The 13883-nt window shown below is 41.4% G+C and overlaps 1 protein-coding gene across 3 annotated transcripts in view; it reads right to left on the bottom strand.

Moving 5' to 3' along the window:
* The window catches only part of fam13b (family with sequence similarity 13 member B), an 80768-nt gene that overhangs the window by 45043 nt on the left and 21842 nt on the right, over window positions 1-13883 (bottom strand). For all 3 annotated transcript variants that reach the window (XM_070837058.1, XM_070837060.1, XM_070837059.1), the window contains exons 3-6: window positions 11727-11936; window positions 5583-5795; window positions 3310-3487; window positions 2373-2517 (exon numbers count right to left, since the gene is read on the bottom strand). In XM_070837058.1, the coding sequence (XP_070693159.1) occupies window positions 2373-2517; window positions 3310-3487; window positions 5583-5795; window positions 11727-11892 (702 nt within the window). In that variant the 5' untranslated portion in view covers window positions 11893-11936. The remainder of the gene's footprint in view (window positions 1-2372; window positions 2518-3309; window positions 3488-5582; window positions 5796-11726; window positions 11937-13883) is intronic.

Below are 13883 nucleotides of genomic sequence, written 5' to 3'. Positions count from 1 at the left end.
TGTTATTGTGTTGACAAAATCTGCCTAGAGACAGACAGACATGTAAACACCTGGCAGCACCTCCTCTGCGGTAGTTCCTGCTTCAGTACGTGTCTCCAGGACCACATTTAACCATGAAAACAGAGACTCACAACCTGAAAACAATGCACGCCGTCGCAGCTGAGCAATTGAATAGATGACCGATGCTGCGGTTGCTCCTTCTCTCCTGGCCATACAATGACTGTCTGTAACCTTTATCTTTAACATTTATAAGTGATCTTTGCAGTGGCCCGGCTAGGCTGGAGAATGTACTCTGACATGTGACAGGAATTACAGTAGAAAAACAATGTGAGATACAATGTTATCATACAATAATACCATGTAATCAGGCCACTGTAAAGGTAAATGTTAACTATGCCATTCTTTGTACTGTTGGCCCAGTAGTGAGGTTGTGTTGCTGGGCAACGGGGGGAAAAGCCTTTGAGTTTGTTTAGTCTGCCAGTCACGTTGTGTGTGTTCGACGTAGGCACGAAAGGAATATATAGTCCAACACAGTCCGGTGTTTGGCGTACACTCATTAAACCAGGTTCAGAGTTAAAACTGGAGGCAGATTCTGATCTCCACACTGAACGCTCCACATACCTCAGAGTTTACTGTGTGGGTGTGTTTGGGTGCGGTTCCTCTACATTATTCTGAAAAATATTTTGTTGGAGACTCTCTGTTCAGTAATGCGACGCACGGCACGACGATAGCTAAAGGAGACGAGTACAGCTGTTCAGGTAGTTATTCATTCTCAGCCTGGATCGACTCATTGCAGTTTGTTATAGCAGAGGAGGTCTCTGGTCACTGTTGTATGATGTAGTCATTTTATCCCCGTCAATGTGTATCCTAATGTAGCATGAGTCACAGACTAGTATCACTGGAGTCCAAATTCTTTAGGGAGGTGCCAACAATTACATTTAATGATTTATGAACTAAACACTTTAATCTAAGATTACTGAGCGTATCAAGCACGAGAGGACATGTGCCAAATAATTTTGTTAATTTGTAACAACAACTGGCTTGGCATCACTCAAACGGATGACGGTGTTATGTAAGACAACATGAAGATATGATTGTAATGTGTTTCCACTGTAAGTTGAAAAACAATCATACTACGGTTCAAACCATATATATATAAACACAATATATTGAAGTTGCATCAATAGTGTTGAAAACTCACAGGTAAAACCACATGTTTCAAAGGATAAAAAGTTCTAAAGCTCTAAAAACAACTTATAAACTTGTTTTTGTGTTCCATGTTTTCTGGGCAACTAGCGGGATTTTTTGGCAGTTCGATCCCCTGTGATCCCGTGTGATACCCTGTGATCCCGTGTGATCCCCTGTGATCCCTGGCTATACATTGTCCAAGTGTCCGAACTCAGGCAGGCAGCTTTGCATGGTAGCTACTGGCATCAGTGTATGAAAGTATGTGTGAAAGTAGTGTAGAAGTGCTTTGAAGACCAAAGTGAAGTCCATTTTACGTAGACATACTCAAAAACACAGGTCACTGGGGTCACACGCCATCGTTAACCATGAGTCCCATTAAAAAAATAAACAAAAAAGCAGAGATAAATCTGTTTTTATAGCCTTTTCTTTTCCCACAAAGCAGGTGCGGTTTTTGCTGTGTCTTGCTAGCAGTTTGATAGCTTACTGAATTTTTAATGTGTTGCTCTTCGCAGAGGGATTTGTCTGTTTACGCAGAGAGAGTTTCACCCCTAAACCCGGCAGAGTGAAACGCCACACTCGACTGTCTCGGTGCCATTAAGGGGGAAGAAATAAAAATTCCAAGAGGAGAAGACAAAGAGGCGTTTTATGGGTTTTGTAATTGGACTTCGTTGCTGTTGTGTCAGGAATGTTGACACTGAATTCATGTATTCATGTCATTTTTTTGTTTTTTTTACACAAAGAGCCTTACAACAATGTGTAGCTTGTGCTTTGTTCTCTATTGTAATGTTTATTGTGCTTTGTTCTATGTTTTTATTTGCATATTGGGAGTTAATATATCACCAGGCGTTTATTGTGCAAGCAGATTTATACACTGATTATATAGGAAGAAAAGAATAACTACAAAGACCCCTTAGGGTGGATGGAGGGGTGAGCAAAAATAGATAAAACGCACTTTATTTATCCCCGAGGGGAAACCACAGCAGGAGGGGGGAGATGTGTCGGCTCGAGACCAAAGATTGAAATAAGGAATACGCTGAATAAAAGACAACGTCTTTGTGATTTCTGTTAAAATGTTTCTCTGTGACAGCTTAAAGTGCACAATCACAGATATACAAGACGGTAAAGAGTGTAAAAGAGACACGGTGATAAAAGCTGAAGCTAGAAACGACGGTGATGGGCCGTACCTGTTCATTGATGGAGCTGTAGTCGTTGGTGGTGGAGACGTCATCATCCTCAGAGTCAAACAGGCCCTCCTGATTGTCCAACAGCTCAGCCAACACTCTGCTGACGGACTCCTGATCTCGAAGGTCTTCTCCTTCTGTTGATAGACTGCAGAGAGAAGACGAGACGAGAGTGTGTTGTGTTGGTCGTACACTAATCGTGCAGTAATTTCTTCAACAGCACTTACACATGCATTTATTCAGCTATTGTGATGTGCCTCTATTGTTCATGCGTAAGCCACATAGATCAATTTCTCTCTGTCCAGCGATTATTTTCTTATGAACCCACTTTCTGATGACATGGGCCAATTTTTCCTCGATGATTTTACTCCCAATAAAAATTTGCAACCTCAGAGTTATGACACGAGACATTTAAATACATACTACACTGGCAGATCCGCACCATCTACTGCTATAGGAACAGAAATAAGCACAACAAAAAAACTTTTTTTTCTCCATGTTTTATGAAATGAAAAACTTTTGAAGCTGGTCTAGTTAAAAACTGCTGGCAGCTGTTGTTTTTGCTACTGACAGGCTCAGATTATAATTGTTGTGTCTCTAACAGCATAATACAACTGTTCTCTACAGAGGTAGACATGTGAGATCCATGTTGTTTAACCAGAAACAGCCGTTATATGACTCTTCAAAGCCACCAGACTCCATTGACAGACACAGTCATTTAACCTTGCAGAACATGGGAGTTGCTAGTGCAGCTGCTGTGACTTTAAAAGGTTAGCTTGGATGGACTTTCTTTTGGCTGCTGACTCAAGCGATCTACTGGACCGATTCCAAAGCGTTTTGGATGTACCAGTCATTTCAAACCCAATGCAAATTACTGCCCACGTTTAAAAATACCAGAGTTATCTATTAATACAATTTGAAGTAAATACAGTCGTCTTACTGGAAGATGTCGGGCCCGAAGACGGCGGCCAGCGTCCCAATGTTCCAGCTGTCCTGTTGAAGTGATGCCACGCTGGCCAGGAAGCGGCACAGGAAACGCAGCAGGCCGTAGTTCAGCTGGGGAAGCTGCTGCAGCAGGTACTTCAAGTTTCTACACAGCTCCTCTTCATTGCTGTAATCTGGGAAAGATCAAGCGTATAACACAGGTTATGATTAGATGTGACTATTCACTTTTTTTATAAGCTTCATTGCAGTCAGCATCTCTTAACATACTGCGTTGAATTATGGGTTATCAAGTGCTTCATGTTCCTTCACAGTTGACCTTAAAAAATTCCTATCTTGGGAGAAACACAGATAAGATTAATGTACAATCCTCTGGGAGAGGTGAAGTGAGGTGAAACAGGAGGTGGCATTGGGGAAGAAAATGCGCAAAAAGTGTAATCCTCAATGTAGTAAAGTAGCGCCATTATAGAGGATAACCGAATGAGAAATCAATGATGTGACATGGAGAGTCCAGGAAAACTCCCCCCACTGCCGTAATCTGCATGACAGCAAGAAACAACCATCACCACCACGACAAGAGGATTAGAATAGATTATCGGTGATAGACTCACAGGCAAAAGAGGAGGGAAATAGCAAATGTGGAAGAAGGAGATTTGTGGAAGTGATTATACATTGTCCATTAAACATGTATTCCTCCACCTCTTCATCTGTTGCCTGGATTGGTCTGACTTTTGTCAGGGTCAAAAATGTTGCATAACAAGAGTAAACTGGCTTTTTACAACAAAAAAAATAACAATTAACATGTTTGAACATATCTGAATCACACATGATTCGTTTTTTTTCACATGTAAGCAACATCTATATAACATCCTCCAGCCTCTTCCCGTTGCTTCTGGACTTCTTTATTCTCTCATCTTAAAACGTCCTGTTTATGCTGTTAATTTCTGTGCACCTGCAAACTGCTCTATATGCTGATGTCATTGATTTATTATCTGGGTCACTGTAACTAACTTTTCTTGTAGAACAGCTGAGAGCTGGAGATGTGGGTGGGAGAGTGCGAGCGAGCTCTCTGTGTCTGTGTATCTGCTGTGGATGTTTGTTAAGCGACGTTGTTTTTTGTTTGTATGCGTTTTATTTTTGTATTTGTGTCAATAGGACTGCCTTGAAAGTGAGATGCTCCATCTCAAGGGGCTATTTGTTCAATGACTTCAAATTAGAGGGAAGGTTAACATTTTTTAAGCCCATCAGCATTGTTGGTCTCTGTAATCAGTTCTACTGTTCGTACTGGCCATGAGGAGAACTCTTCATGTGAGTGACATGGAACAAAATCCACAGTCAGTTCTGTGCAAAGATGAACTCTGAACTTCAACTGAAGGCAATGTGATAATTCAGCTGTCTGGTTTAGTCAAATCAAGTGGGGATCTTCCAGAGTTATGGTCTGTTTAGTGGTGAATTCCTGCTTTGTGTTAGCCGACTCAGCGAGGACACACAGTCTGTGGAAGCATTAACCAAGATTTTTCCTACAATTAAATGACTGCAACTTCATTTTTGCACAAATAAGATGTGTGGATTTTGTCCCTGAAGGGTTTTCTCTCATCGCAGTCGGTATGAAGGGGACAATTCATTGCAGCTACCAGTTATCTTTTCAGTGCAGCTTTACGGCAGACTTGGAAAAAATATGAACGTATCCTTTAAGTAGTCGGGAAAATGAGGAGAGAAGAGGCACAGATAAACAGAAGACATCAGTGAATGAGTATCTATACGGAAGATACACACACACAACGTTTCTGTACTTGTGCAGAACAGCTAAACATCTACTGTTATCAAAGCATTGGCTGTTTTCCAGTTTCTGCTCCATTTAGTGATCTTACCATTGCACTGTGTATGCAGAGCTTAGATAACCAAAGCCTACATGGCCACAGCCATAACATATTAACACAAAATAAACTTGGATAAGAATCCAGAAAAGGGAGACAATAGCGTGTGTTTCATACTTATTATAGCCTCTCTTTTTATGCCTTCATATTCAGTGAGCTTAGGGCACTTAGCAGGACATATGCAAGAACACCAAACGCCTCACTAGGATTCAGGAGGAAGAGAAAAAAGTACAAAAGGGCAGCAAAAAAAAGGCCAAATCTTCTGCAACAAGCAAATATAACTGCATGAACTCACCTCAGAACTGAGCAGAAACAGAAAACAACAGTGGCTGGATTTGTAGTGGATAGAAGGTGAGAGGGAGGGTGAGGTGAGCGAGTGGAGATGAAAACACACCTTGGTGTAGCTGTAGTATGTGTCCCTGTATCGCTGTTGGGATGACGGGCTCAGGAAGCTCCTGCAGGAAGAGTCGGAGCAAACTGACCGCTGATGCCAGGTCTGCCTCCTTCTCCAACTCCACCTCCTCACCACTGTCGTAACGCTGGCGCAGCCAATCCACACGCTCTGCATTTCCGTTAACTAGGAAGAGCCCCTCCAGGTCCAGATGACCTGATGACAAACACAACAATAATAGTCAACGTTATTAACTTGAAGACTTCTGACTAGGCTCCTATATTGTAACATCTTCTGAGCTTGGTTTGGTTACTGAGCCAACATTTCTGTTTTTAAACCACCTAACCTGCTGCACCTGGACAGACAGGCAGTTTATCAGAAAGTGTTTGAAGCTTTTTAAAGAAAGTGTGGAACTCTTATCTCATCTTAATTTGTTTCTGCACACAAATGCTTGATGAACAGATGAACCAAATTAATGTGTTTGAGTCACAACCCAAATTTCATCATATTTTATCCTATATTTAACAAGGTAAACGTCTCATGGAGATTTATGGCCACAGCCATAACATAGTCACACAAAATGAAAGAGCACCATGAACATAGTTGAAACAATAAACACAAACAAGCAACTACAACTGTCAAACATATAACAAAAACCTGGTTAGGAAGTATAACCAGGTACAATTTCTGAAAAAAAGTTTCAGTGAAAAAGTTAAGAGCAATCACAGTGACCAAAAGTACTATTTTCTTTTAAAACAACCTTTAAAAAACTGTCTCAACCCATGAGAATCACCTCTGACAATTTCAGGTCTGTCTGTACATTATTCCAGGAAGAAGGTGCAGCGTTTTAAAAGCTTTTGTGCCTAAATCTGCAACAAAACAACACCTGCAGCATAATGTGCGAGTGCTGGCCATATTTCACACATTTACATCATCGCTAGGAAGATAACCTAATAACAAGCCAGCTGCATTTATGCTTTAATCTCTCAGGAAAATACTCGGTTGTAATACCGGCCAAAGGTTTGTAAACTTCAGGTTTCTTGTAAAAGCTGATACATGAGATAGACATGCCAGCTTTTAGTATTTAGTCTTTTCTGTGGTAACATCAAATGCTATGGTCTTCACAACATTTTTGCGTGATTGTCCTGCATGCATTCATGCGGATGTAAATGTCGTCAATAGCTGGGGCAGGAGCCAGATCTACTGAAGGGTGCCACCTTTAAATGAGACTTTAATAACTTATTTGGTCTAGAAATGCTGGCTGATAGCCAACTTAGATACGGTCGGCATAAAAATAGAGGTACAAGGATGTGTGTGTAGAAATCCATTTGTGCATGAGAACTCCTTATCAGTATGAAGAAATAGAGGCATGGCCACACTGGCTGCTATCCTTCCTGTGTGACAACATCACTGAGAGTTCATGATTAAAGGAGCTTAAGTCCTGTCAGGGCTTGAGCCAGTTTCATAAGAAAAACCAAAAAAAACACAGAAGATATCGTAATGTTTTTCCTCTGTTATATAATAAGTTATCTGTTCATCTTCTATAACGTTATGCTCATGTTATCTCATGTGTTGTCACATGAATCTCCTGCAAAGTTTCTGCTCTGGACTTGCCGTAAGCTTCATGTAACAATGGAGAAAATGTGCCACAATGTGAAGTAGGAACAATAGCTGTCAACGGAGAATGCTGATCGGCCTGTTTTGGTTATATTTTTGATGGGTTCAAGAAGGAAACAGCTGAAAAAGTGGAGCATAAAGGGGTTTAGTATGCATCAAACTAACTAGCAGTAGAGCTGTCCAAACATGTCTGGAGGCAAAAGCGTTGACACCTGCTCACGCTCGTAAACTGTCAAAAAGTCGAAAAGCGGAGGGGCAAGATCTGAAGAATCAGCCAAAGGAGAATAATACTACATTCACGTGGATTCAAGCAGACAATAGATGGCAACCCGGATATCATTTTAGTGGACGAGAACAGGATAGTAAAAATTAGGTGGGTCCGGCAGAGAATACTGGCAACTGTAATGGACGATGGTATTGCTGTCCAAAGCTGAAATATTTTGCCGTCCTCCACCAGAGAATTTACAGCTGGGTGTAGCTCCCTAACACAATAACGCCAATCACAGGATATACTAAAATAATACAATGCACACAATTTTCTTTCAATGTTTTAACGATTTTTTTGTAAACAATACGACAACACCATAAGAACATATCGTCATGAGTGTTTTGTTTTGCCATCCTGCCAATCTGTCGCACTGTTTGTTTTTCCTGTGCCGCCCAGAAGGTATTGTCCATCTGCTGTCTACCGTCTGCCTGAATCCATGTGAATGCGGCATAATGAGGCACGCTTTTGGATAGTCTGTCCTTGAAGGCGTTCATGGTGTTGCACTCGAATGCACACACAAAAAAAAAGAAGATGTGTGAGCGAAGAAAAAAAAAAAGCAAGGCTGGTTAATTGTTTGCATTCTGTCTGACTTTCGAGCTTCTGGCGAATCGCTGCTGAAGTCGGTGAGCTTGTTGGATTGATGGTTTCAGAAGGGAGTCAAAAAATAGCTTTCAACAATCCAACAAGCACCTTGTTTGAGGCATGCTGCACCTTCAGAAGGGTTAGGGTTAGGAGCAATTATAAGTCATGATCTCCACTGCAGAAGTCCCACCTAGGGGAGGTGAAGCCTTGGGCAACGAGCAGGGTTTTAGAATACTTTAAAAGTTGCTTTTTATGGGGTTAGGGTCCTGTTGGGTGTGGCTTAACACAACAGACAATGCTTCTGGATGTTAAAGTGCTGTTGTCGCTTGCAGGTTATCAAACAAGTGTCCTCCTGACTCCTCCGTTCGCGCCGTCGTTTCTCATCCGTTAAGCAGCCAGGCAACACATTCATATTTCGATCCAGATGTTCCATAGGAGTCCCGTGGGACCTATTCCCATTTCACAACTCCACAAACAGTGTGCATGCAGAACAGCAGGGTCTGCAGTAAAATCAGGACAGTAGGCCTGTAATTAACGATTGTTTTCATTGTCTCTTGATTAGTAGTAGTAAGCAGCTGGAGATTATTAGTTTAGTCCATAAAATGTCAGAAAACACAGAGAGATTCTCAAATGTCCTGTTTTGCCCACAACCCAAACATATCCAGTCTACTGCCATAGAGATAGCAATTAATTGATTATCAGAGTAGTTGGTAAATGATTTAACACCTAACTGATTAACCAGCTAATTGTTGCAGCTCTATAGTTCTGCTAAAAAAAAAAAAAATCAAACAAAATATCATAAATGTCCTCACTCACTGTTGATTAATGACTCAGTGAAAACATTGCTCAGTCCTGGCACTACTAAATACAAAATGTATGAGCAATTTAATCTGTCGCAGATGCCAAAGCTTCGTCCAACACATCTTCAAGTGTTTTCCATTTCGATCTCTATCTTACATCATACCACCTTTACGCATATTTCCAGCACCATGCTCGTACTAAAACCCCAGACATCACACACAAATGAAATAAGAGAGATTAAGGCCTTTTCACTGGCTCAATAACTTCTGGACTGGCAGCACCACTCTAATTAATGCGCCAGCAGAAGCCCAGGAGGATTAAAGACTTATTACATAACCTCATGTGGTCAAGCTGCCCCCAGGTCACACAGCCCACCAACCTGCTTCACTGGTCACTTGAGGGGACTTGAGGTGAAGCTTAAATCCGACAGTTAAAAAAAGAAAAATCCACTGACTTGATGGGTTTCTATAAAGACAATGTTTTTCTTTTGTGACTGACACAGAAAGACTGAGACAGGAAATTAGAAAAGGAAGCTTTTTCTATTGTTTAACTTGTCGCTGCAAGTATGTGCTCGGCATGCTTTCTTGATGTACTGATTAGGTAACAGGCCTCAGCCCCATTAAAAACAGATTTACACTGCTTTCTATGATGTGTAGATATCTTCAGTATGTCCACGGTCCTGTTAACCTTATAATCTTTAAATCTGAAAAATAATTCCATATTACTCTTAAGGATACTTCCCTTTATTTAGTAATTATTTCAAACAATTTAATGACTTTCTCTGGCTCTGGCTATTTTTGCTGTCTAAATGTTTCTACTGTGACATTTGTATACAGTAATTGTGCACAGACATGAGATAATGAGATTTTGGGAAGCAAGTGAAACAACTGCAAATGACTCAATTAATCCATTTCTCGATGGTTCACACCAACAATACATCCTCAGCACAGAGTGGGTTGACTGATGTAACAGGACCCATTATTGTATCTGTATACAGCAGGTTAAATTGCTCGTCCACATTTCAGCCTATAAGATTATTTCAGGTAAATTCCTTATTTTTGTCGTCACATTTGTCATCAATTTAAAATGTCTTCTCTCAGAACAGAGGCTGGCAACACAGGCTTGTTATACTAAAGTATGTGGTCCTGGATTATTACTAAATATTGCTGCCTTGTTTATTGTTTGTGTATATTGTTGCTGTTTATATATTAAGGCTGTTTTGGGGGTTTTAATCTCAGTGTGACTGGTTAAATAAAGAATAAAAAATAGAGGTTAATAATTAAACTGGTACTGGTGGTGTTATGTGGCCCGTAACACTGCCAGACAAATCTATTTTGGCTACGGCTGGTTAGTTTAAAACACGACTGGTGAAACAGCCAGTCTCCCTGTCATCCTTCAGAGCAAGAAGTCTGAGCTGTCGACCTGCTCTTATAAAGACAATGACATAAAACTGAGGTTCCTGCTCTGTGAGGCTTGAAGAGAAATGCTCCAGGGGAGATATGGCAAAGGCCCAGGGCCAGGGTTTTGGTTGGTTCCTCTCTTCACTGTTAAGCTCCTCTGTTTTCACAAGTGGAGCAGCGGTTGACATAACTGTTATGTAATGAAAAAGGAAGTGGACCGTGGAGCTGTCTGCCGGTGCATTTGGAGTTCATCTTATCACATAAACTGGATCTGCGCTACCGAAATATTTCGCTTTATCATGATGCAAGAGCAGCCATGGCAGGTAAACAGCAGCAGGGCGTGCTTAGGAGACTGAAACATTACAGAAGGCAATCAGATGTAACCGAGGCCTCAGAAGTGTGTGCTTAGAGGAGATGAGTGGGAAACGATAATTCACATTATATCATTTCAATCTGAAGTCCCATGAAGTATTACTGTGGTTCTGCATTTTCAAACAAGTAGAAATCCACGGAGGAGCAAAGCCCTGTGTTACTCCAAGAAGAATAAATTCAATAAAAGCTGCATATGTTCACTTTGAATAGAAGCTGCTGACAGAGGCAACAACCTCGCCCGTCAAAGCTTGTCCACTAAAAGTGCTTGTTTTTTTTTTTTTTTTTTGCACTGACACGCTCAGATTATTACTTACGGAAAGGAGATAGGCCTGTGAAATCCTTCTGTTCAACCAGAAACAGCTATTAAATCGCTTTGTCCAAAGCTACCAAACTCCATTAAGAAAAACAGTGATTTTACCTTGCACAACAGAGGAGTTGCCAGTCTAGTTGCTGTGACTTTAGTATTTTAACACATTAGTTGGGATTCAGAGTAACCCTTTAGATCACAAAAGTCACACGATAACGCAAAAAAGCAAACCTGTAGAGGCAGCGGTAGACTTACAACCCCTGCGTTCTCTGCGAGGTAAAGTTACTGTTTTTGTCAATGGAGTCTGGTAGCTTTGAAGAGAGTGATACTAACAGCTGTTTCTCAGCATTAAACAAAAATACAGGTATTACAGGCATGTCTCTGTGAGGGTCCTTTCTGTTATGTTGTTACACTACTTCAGTATTCAGTCAATTTCTCTATAAACTCTGCCACAGTAAAATAAATAGTCACCAAAAGCATCACCACAAGTATGGGTGTGTATGAGCCATGTGAATATACCGTATTGGATCAAGACACCAACTTTATTTTCATCTTCATTAAGCATTTAAATATACTGTTATTGTTGCACTGGTCTCATCAGCATTGGTTGATAACAGATATTTTAGGTTTATGGGTATTAATTTGATGGAGGCGCTTCCCTTATGACTCATATATGAACATGGATGTGAAACAAAAGTCTGTCACTCAAATGTCTAAAAATCCACTTTCACCTAAATTTCAATCAATGTCAACAAGAAAATCTGTGTGTGTGTGTGTGTGTGTGTGTGTGTGTTACTTACCATGCTCCTCAATGTAGTCGACGATGTGTTTCACCAGTGCAGGAACCTCGTGGCCACTGATTGTGTGTGTGCGTGTCACCTCCTCCAATGGGACGCCGAAAACCCGTGTGGTGCCGGCTGAGCTCCCGCCCTCATTGCCTGGCAACGGAGACACGCTCTTCCTCATGGCCGCCTCCTCCTCCTCACCACAGCCCCGCCAAGACCTCACGTCTTCGGTAAGAAAAAGGAAAGCAGAAGGAGGAAGATTAGATAGAAAGAAAGAAAGAAAAGAATGCGATGGAATGATTTCCAAAATAAAAGCTTTGAATAAGAGCCAAAAAAGTGGAGACAGCACAAGACAGAGAGAGATCACAGACTGACTGATAGAGAGATGCAAGGAGGTAAGGAGGAAACTCTACCTCTGCTGTTCACAAACAAACAAACAAACAAAATGAGCACTTCAAACATTTAGGAGTGGCTGCTGTACACATTGTTACATGTTTGTGAACCTCCCCTCAACCAAGAAGGAGGAGGAGAGGAGGACGAGTGGGAGGAGGAGGAGGAAGGGGAGGATGGACAGCGCCAATTGCGGGCTAGCAAGGCATTTACACCTGGCCCTTCAGGATGGGTGGGGAGAACCAGTTGAGGAAGAGGAGGAGGAGGAGAGCAAGTGTATCATGTGACAGACAGTCTGCCGTCCTGTGACGACTGCAAAGTGCCGGTGGACGAAATGGATATTCTACGTCACACAAAATGCAAAGTGAGATTTTCCTGCAGGGAAATTTATATACAAAAATCAATGCAAGGGTGCAAATACATGCAAAATTGCCCCAAGTGACTGACTGACTGACGTGTCAGTTGTGTATTCATGGAAGTTAAAATGTCTCAACTTGAGCAAAAGATTCACGCGGCACAGAGCTCTGTCTTTTCTGATTCCATGACGGGATGTTGGCTTAGGTTTTCTTGACGAATCGAAAATGGAGGATACACTTATTGTTTGTTTATCTAAGAATGGACACCGCACATTAATTGACATCATGTTAACTTTGTGTAAATGTGCAAGTAGCCACTGTTTTATATTCCTTAGTTCTGTTGGTACAGTGTTCCAGGTATATGCTGAGTTTTGATTTTGTTTGCTGAATACATAAAGCAGAGGGGGAGTCGGACCACAGGACACTTTACACACAAGTAAAATATCTGCAAATCTGACCACGTTTTCAAAGTTTAAGAAATCATTTTCAGATGATGACATGACTTTTAATCCAGTGGTTTTACCTTGGGGGCTCCTGGAGCTCTATGGTGCCACTCTAAGGCTTGGAGAAAAGTCAGCTAGTTCTGAAAATATGTGTGTGTTGCCTGATTCCAGCTATCAGGTGTACTTTACTATGAACCAAGTTACACACACATAGATTCACCTCTCCAGACTTTAGCCCCAGTTAGTACAACAGCTGTTTTTTACGGACATACTTGTGTCGCTCAATGCTGTGTTCACATTACAAGTGACAAAGTCAAGTCATTTTCAAAGGAAGCCGGCGGCACAAAGCTACAAACTGACGCTGGACACCTGTCCCTGCGTGCCGGGCATGGCGCACAACAAATAAACTTGAGATGGCCTCAACTTTTTTCAACTTGTTTATGAAAAATTAACTTTTTAATGTCGTTTCAACATAAATATGCGTCCCCGGTGTTCCTAGACACCGCCTAACTCCAGAAAAGACCATCCTCTTTCTTCTTCTCCTGCTCCAACAGGTGTGAAAACACCTTTTATGATGCCATAAGGGGATCTGTTGATCATGTGACCTCCACCTCGCAGTCCGCCATTGTTTTTTCCTCACTAACACCAGCTTTCAGGTACGCGAGGGGGAAAGAGCGAAGCATGCAAACTGTTCTGCTCCTCTAAAACAGAGTGAGAAGGAAGAAACACTGCTCCAACCTGGTCTGCTATAAAAAAAAATAACGTGTTTTGAACAGTTATCCATGTAAATGTGTTTTAGTAGGACCTGCAAGTACAAGTGTGAACCTGAAAATAAGAATATAGGACCTTTAAGGTTCGGGTAAAAGGGCTGCTGTTACTGTCAGACAGGTATTATGAAGCAGGTGTCCTGTCTAAGTCTGTACTTGAATTAAATTCCCATCCGCACAGTATTTCTTATGTCCTCCTCAGAATGCTGCTGCCAG

This window comes from Pempheris klunzingeri, chromosome 9 (genome assembly GCF_042242105.1).
Source record: "Pempheris klunzingeri isolate RE-2024b chromosome 9, fPemKlu1.hap1, whole genome shotgun sequence".
Taxonomy (NCBI): Eukaryota; Metazoa; Chordata; class Actinopteri; order Acropomatiformes; family Pempheridae; genus Pempheris; species Pempheris klunzingeri.
Note: the sequence above shows the minus strand (reverse complement) of the source record. Positions and strands in the feature narration are given on the sequence as shown.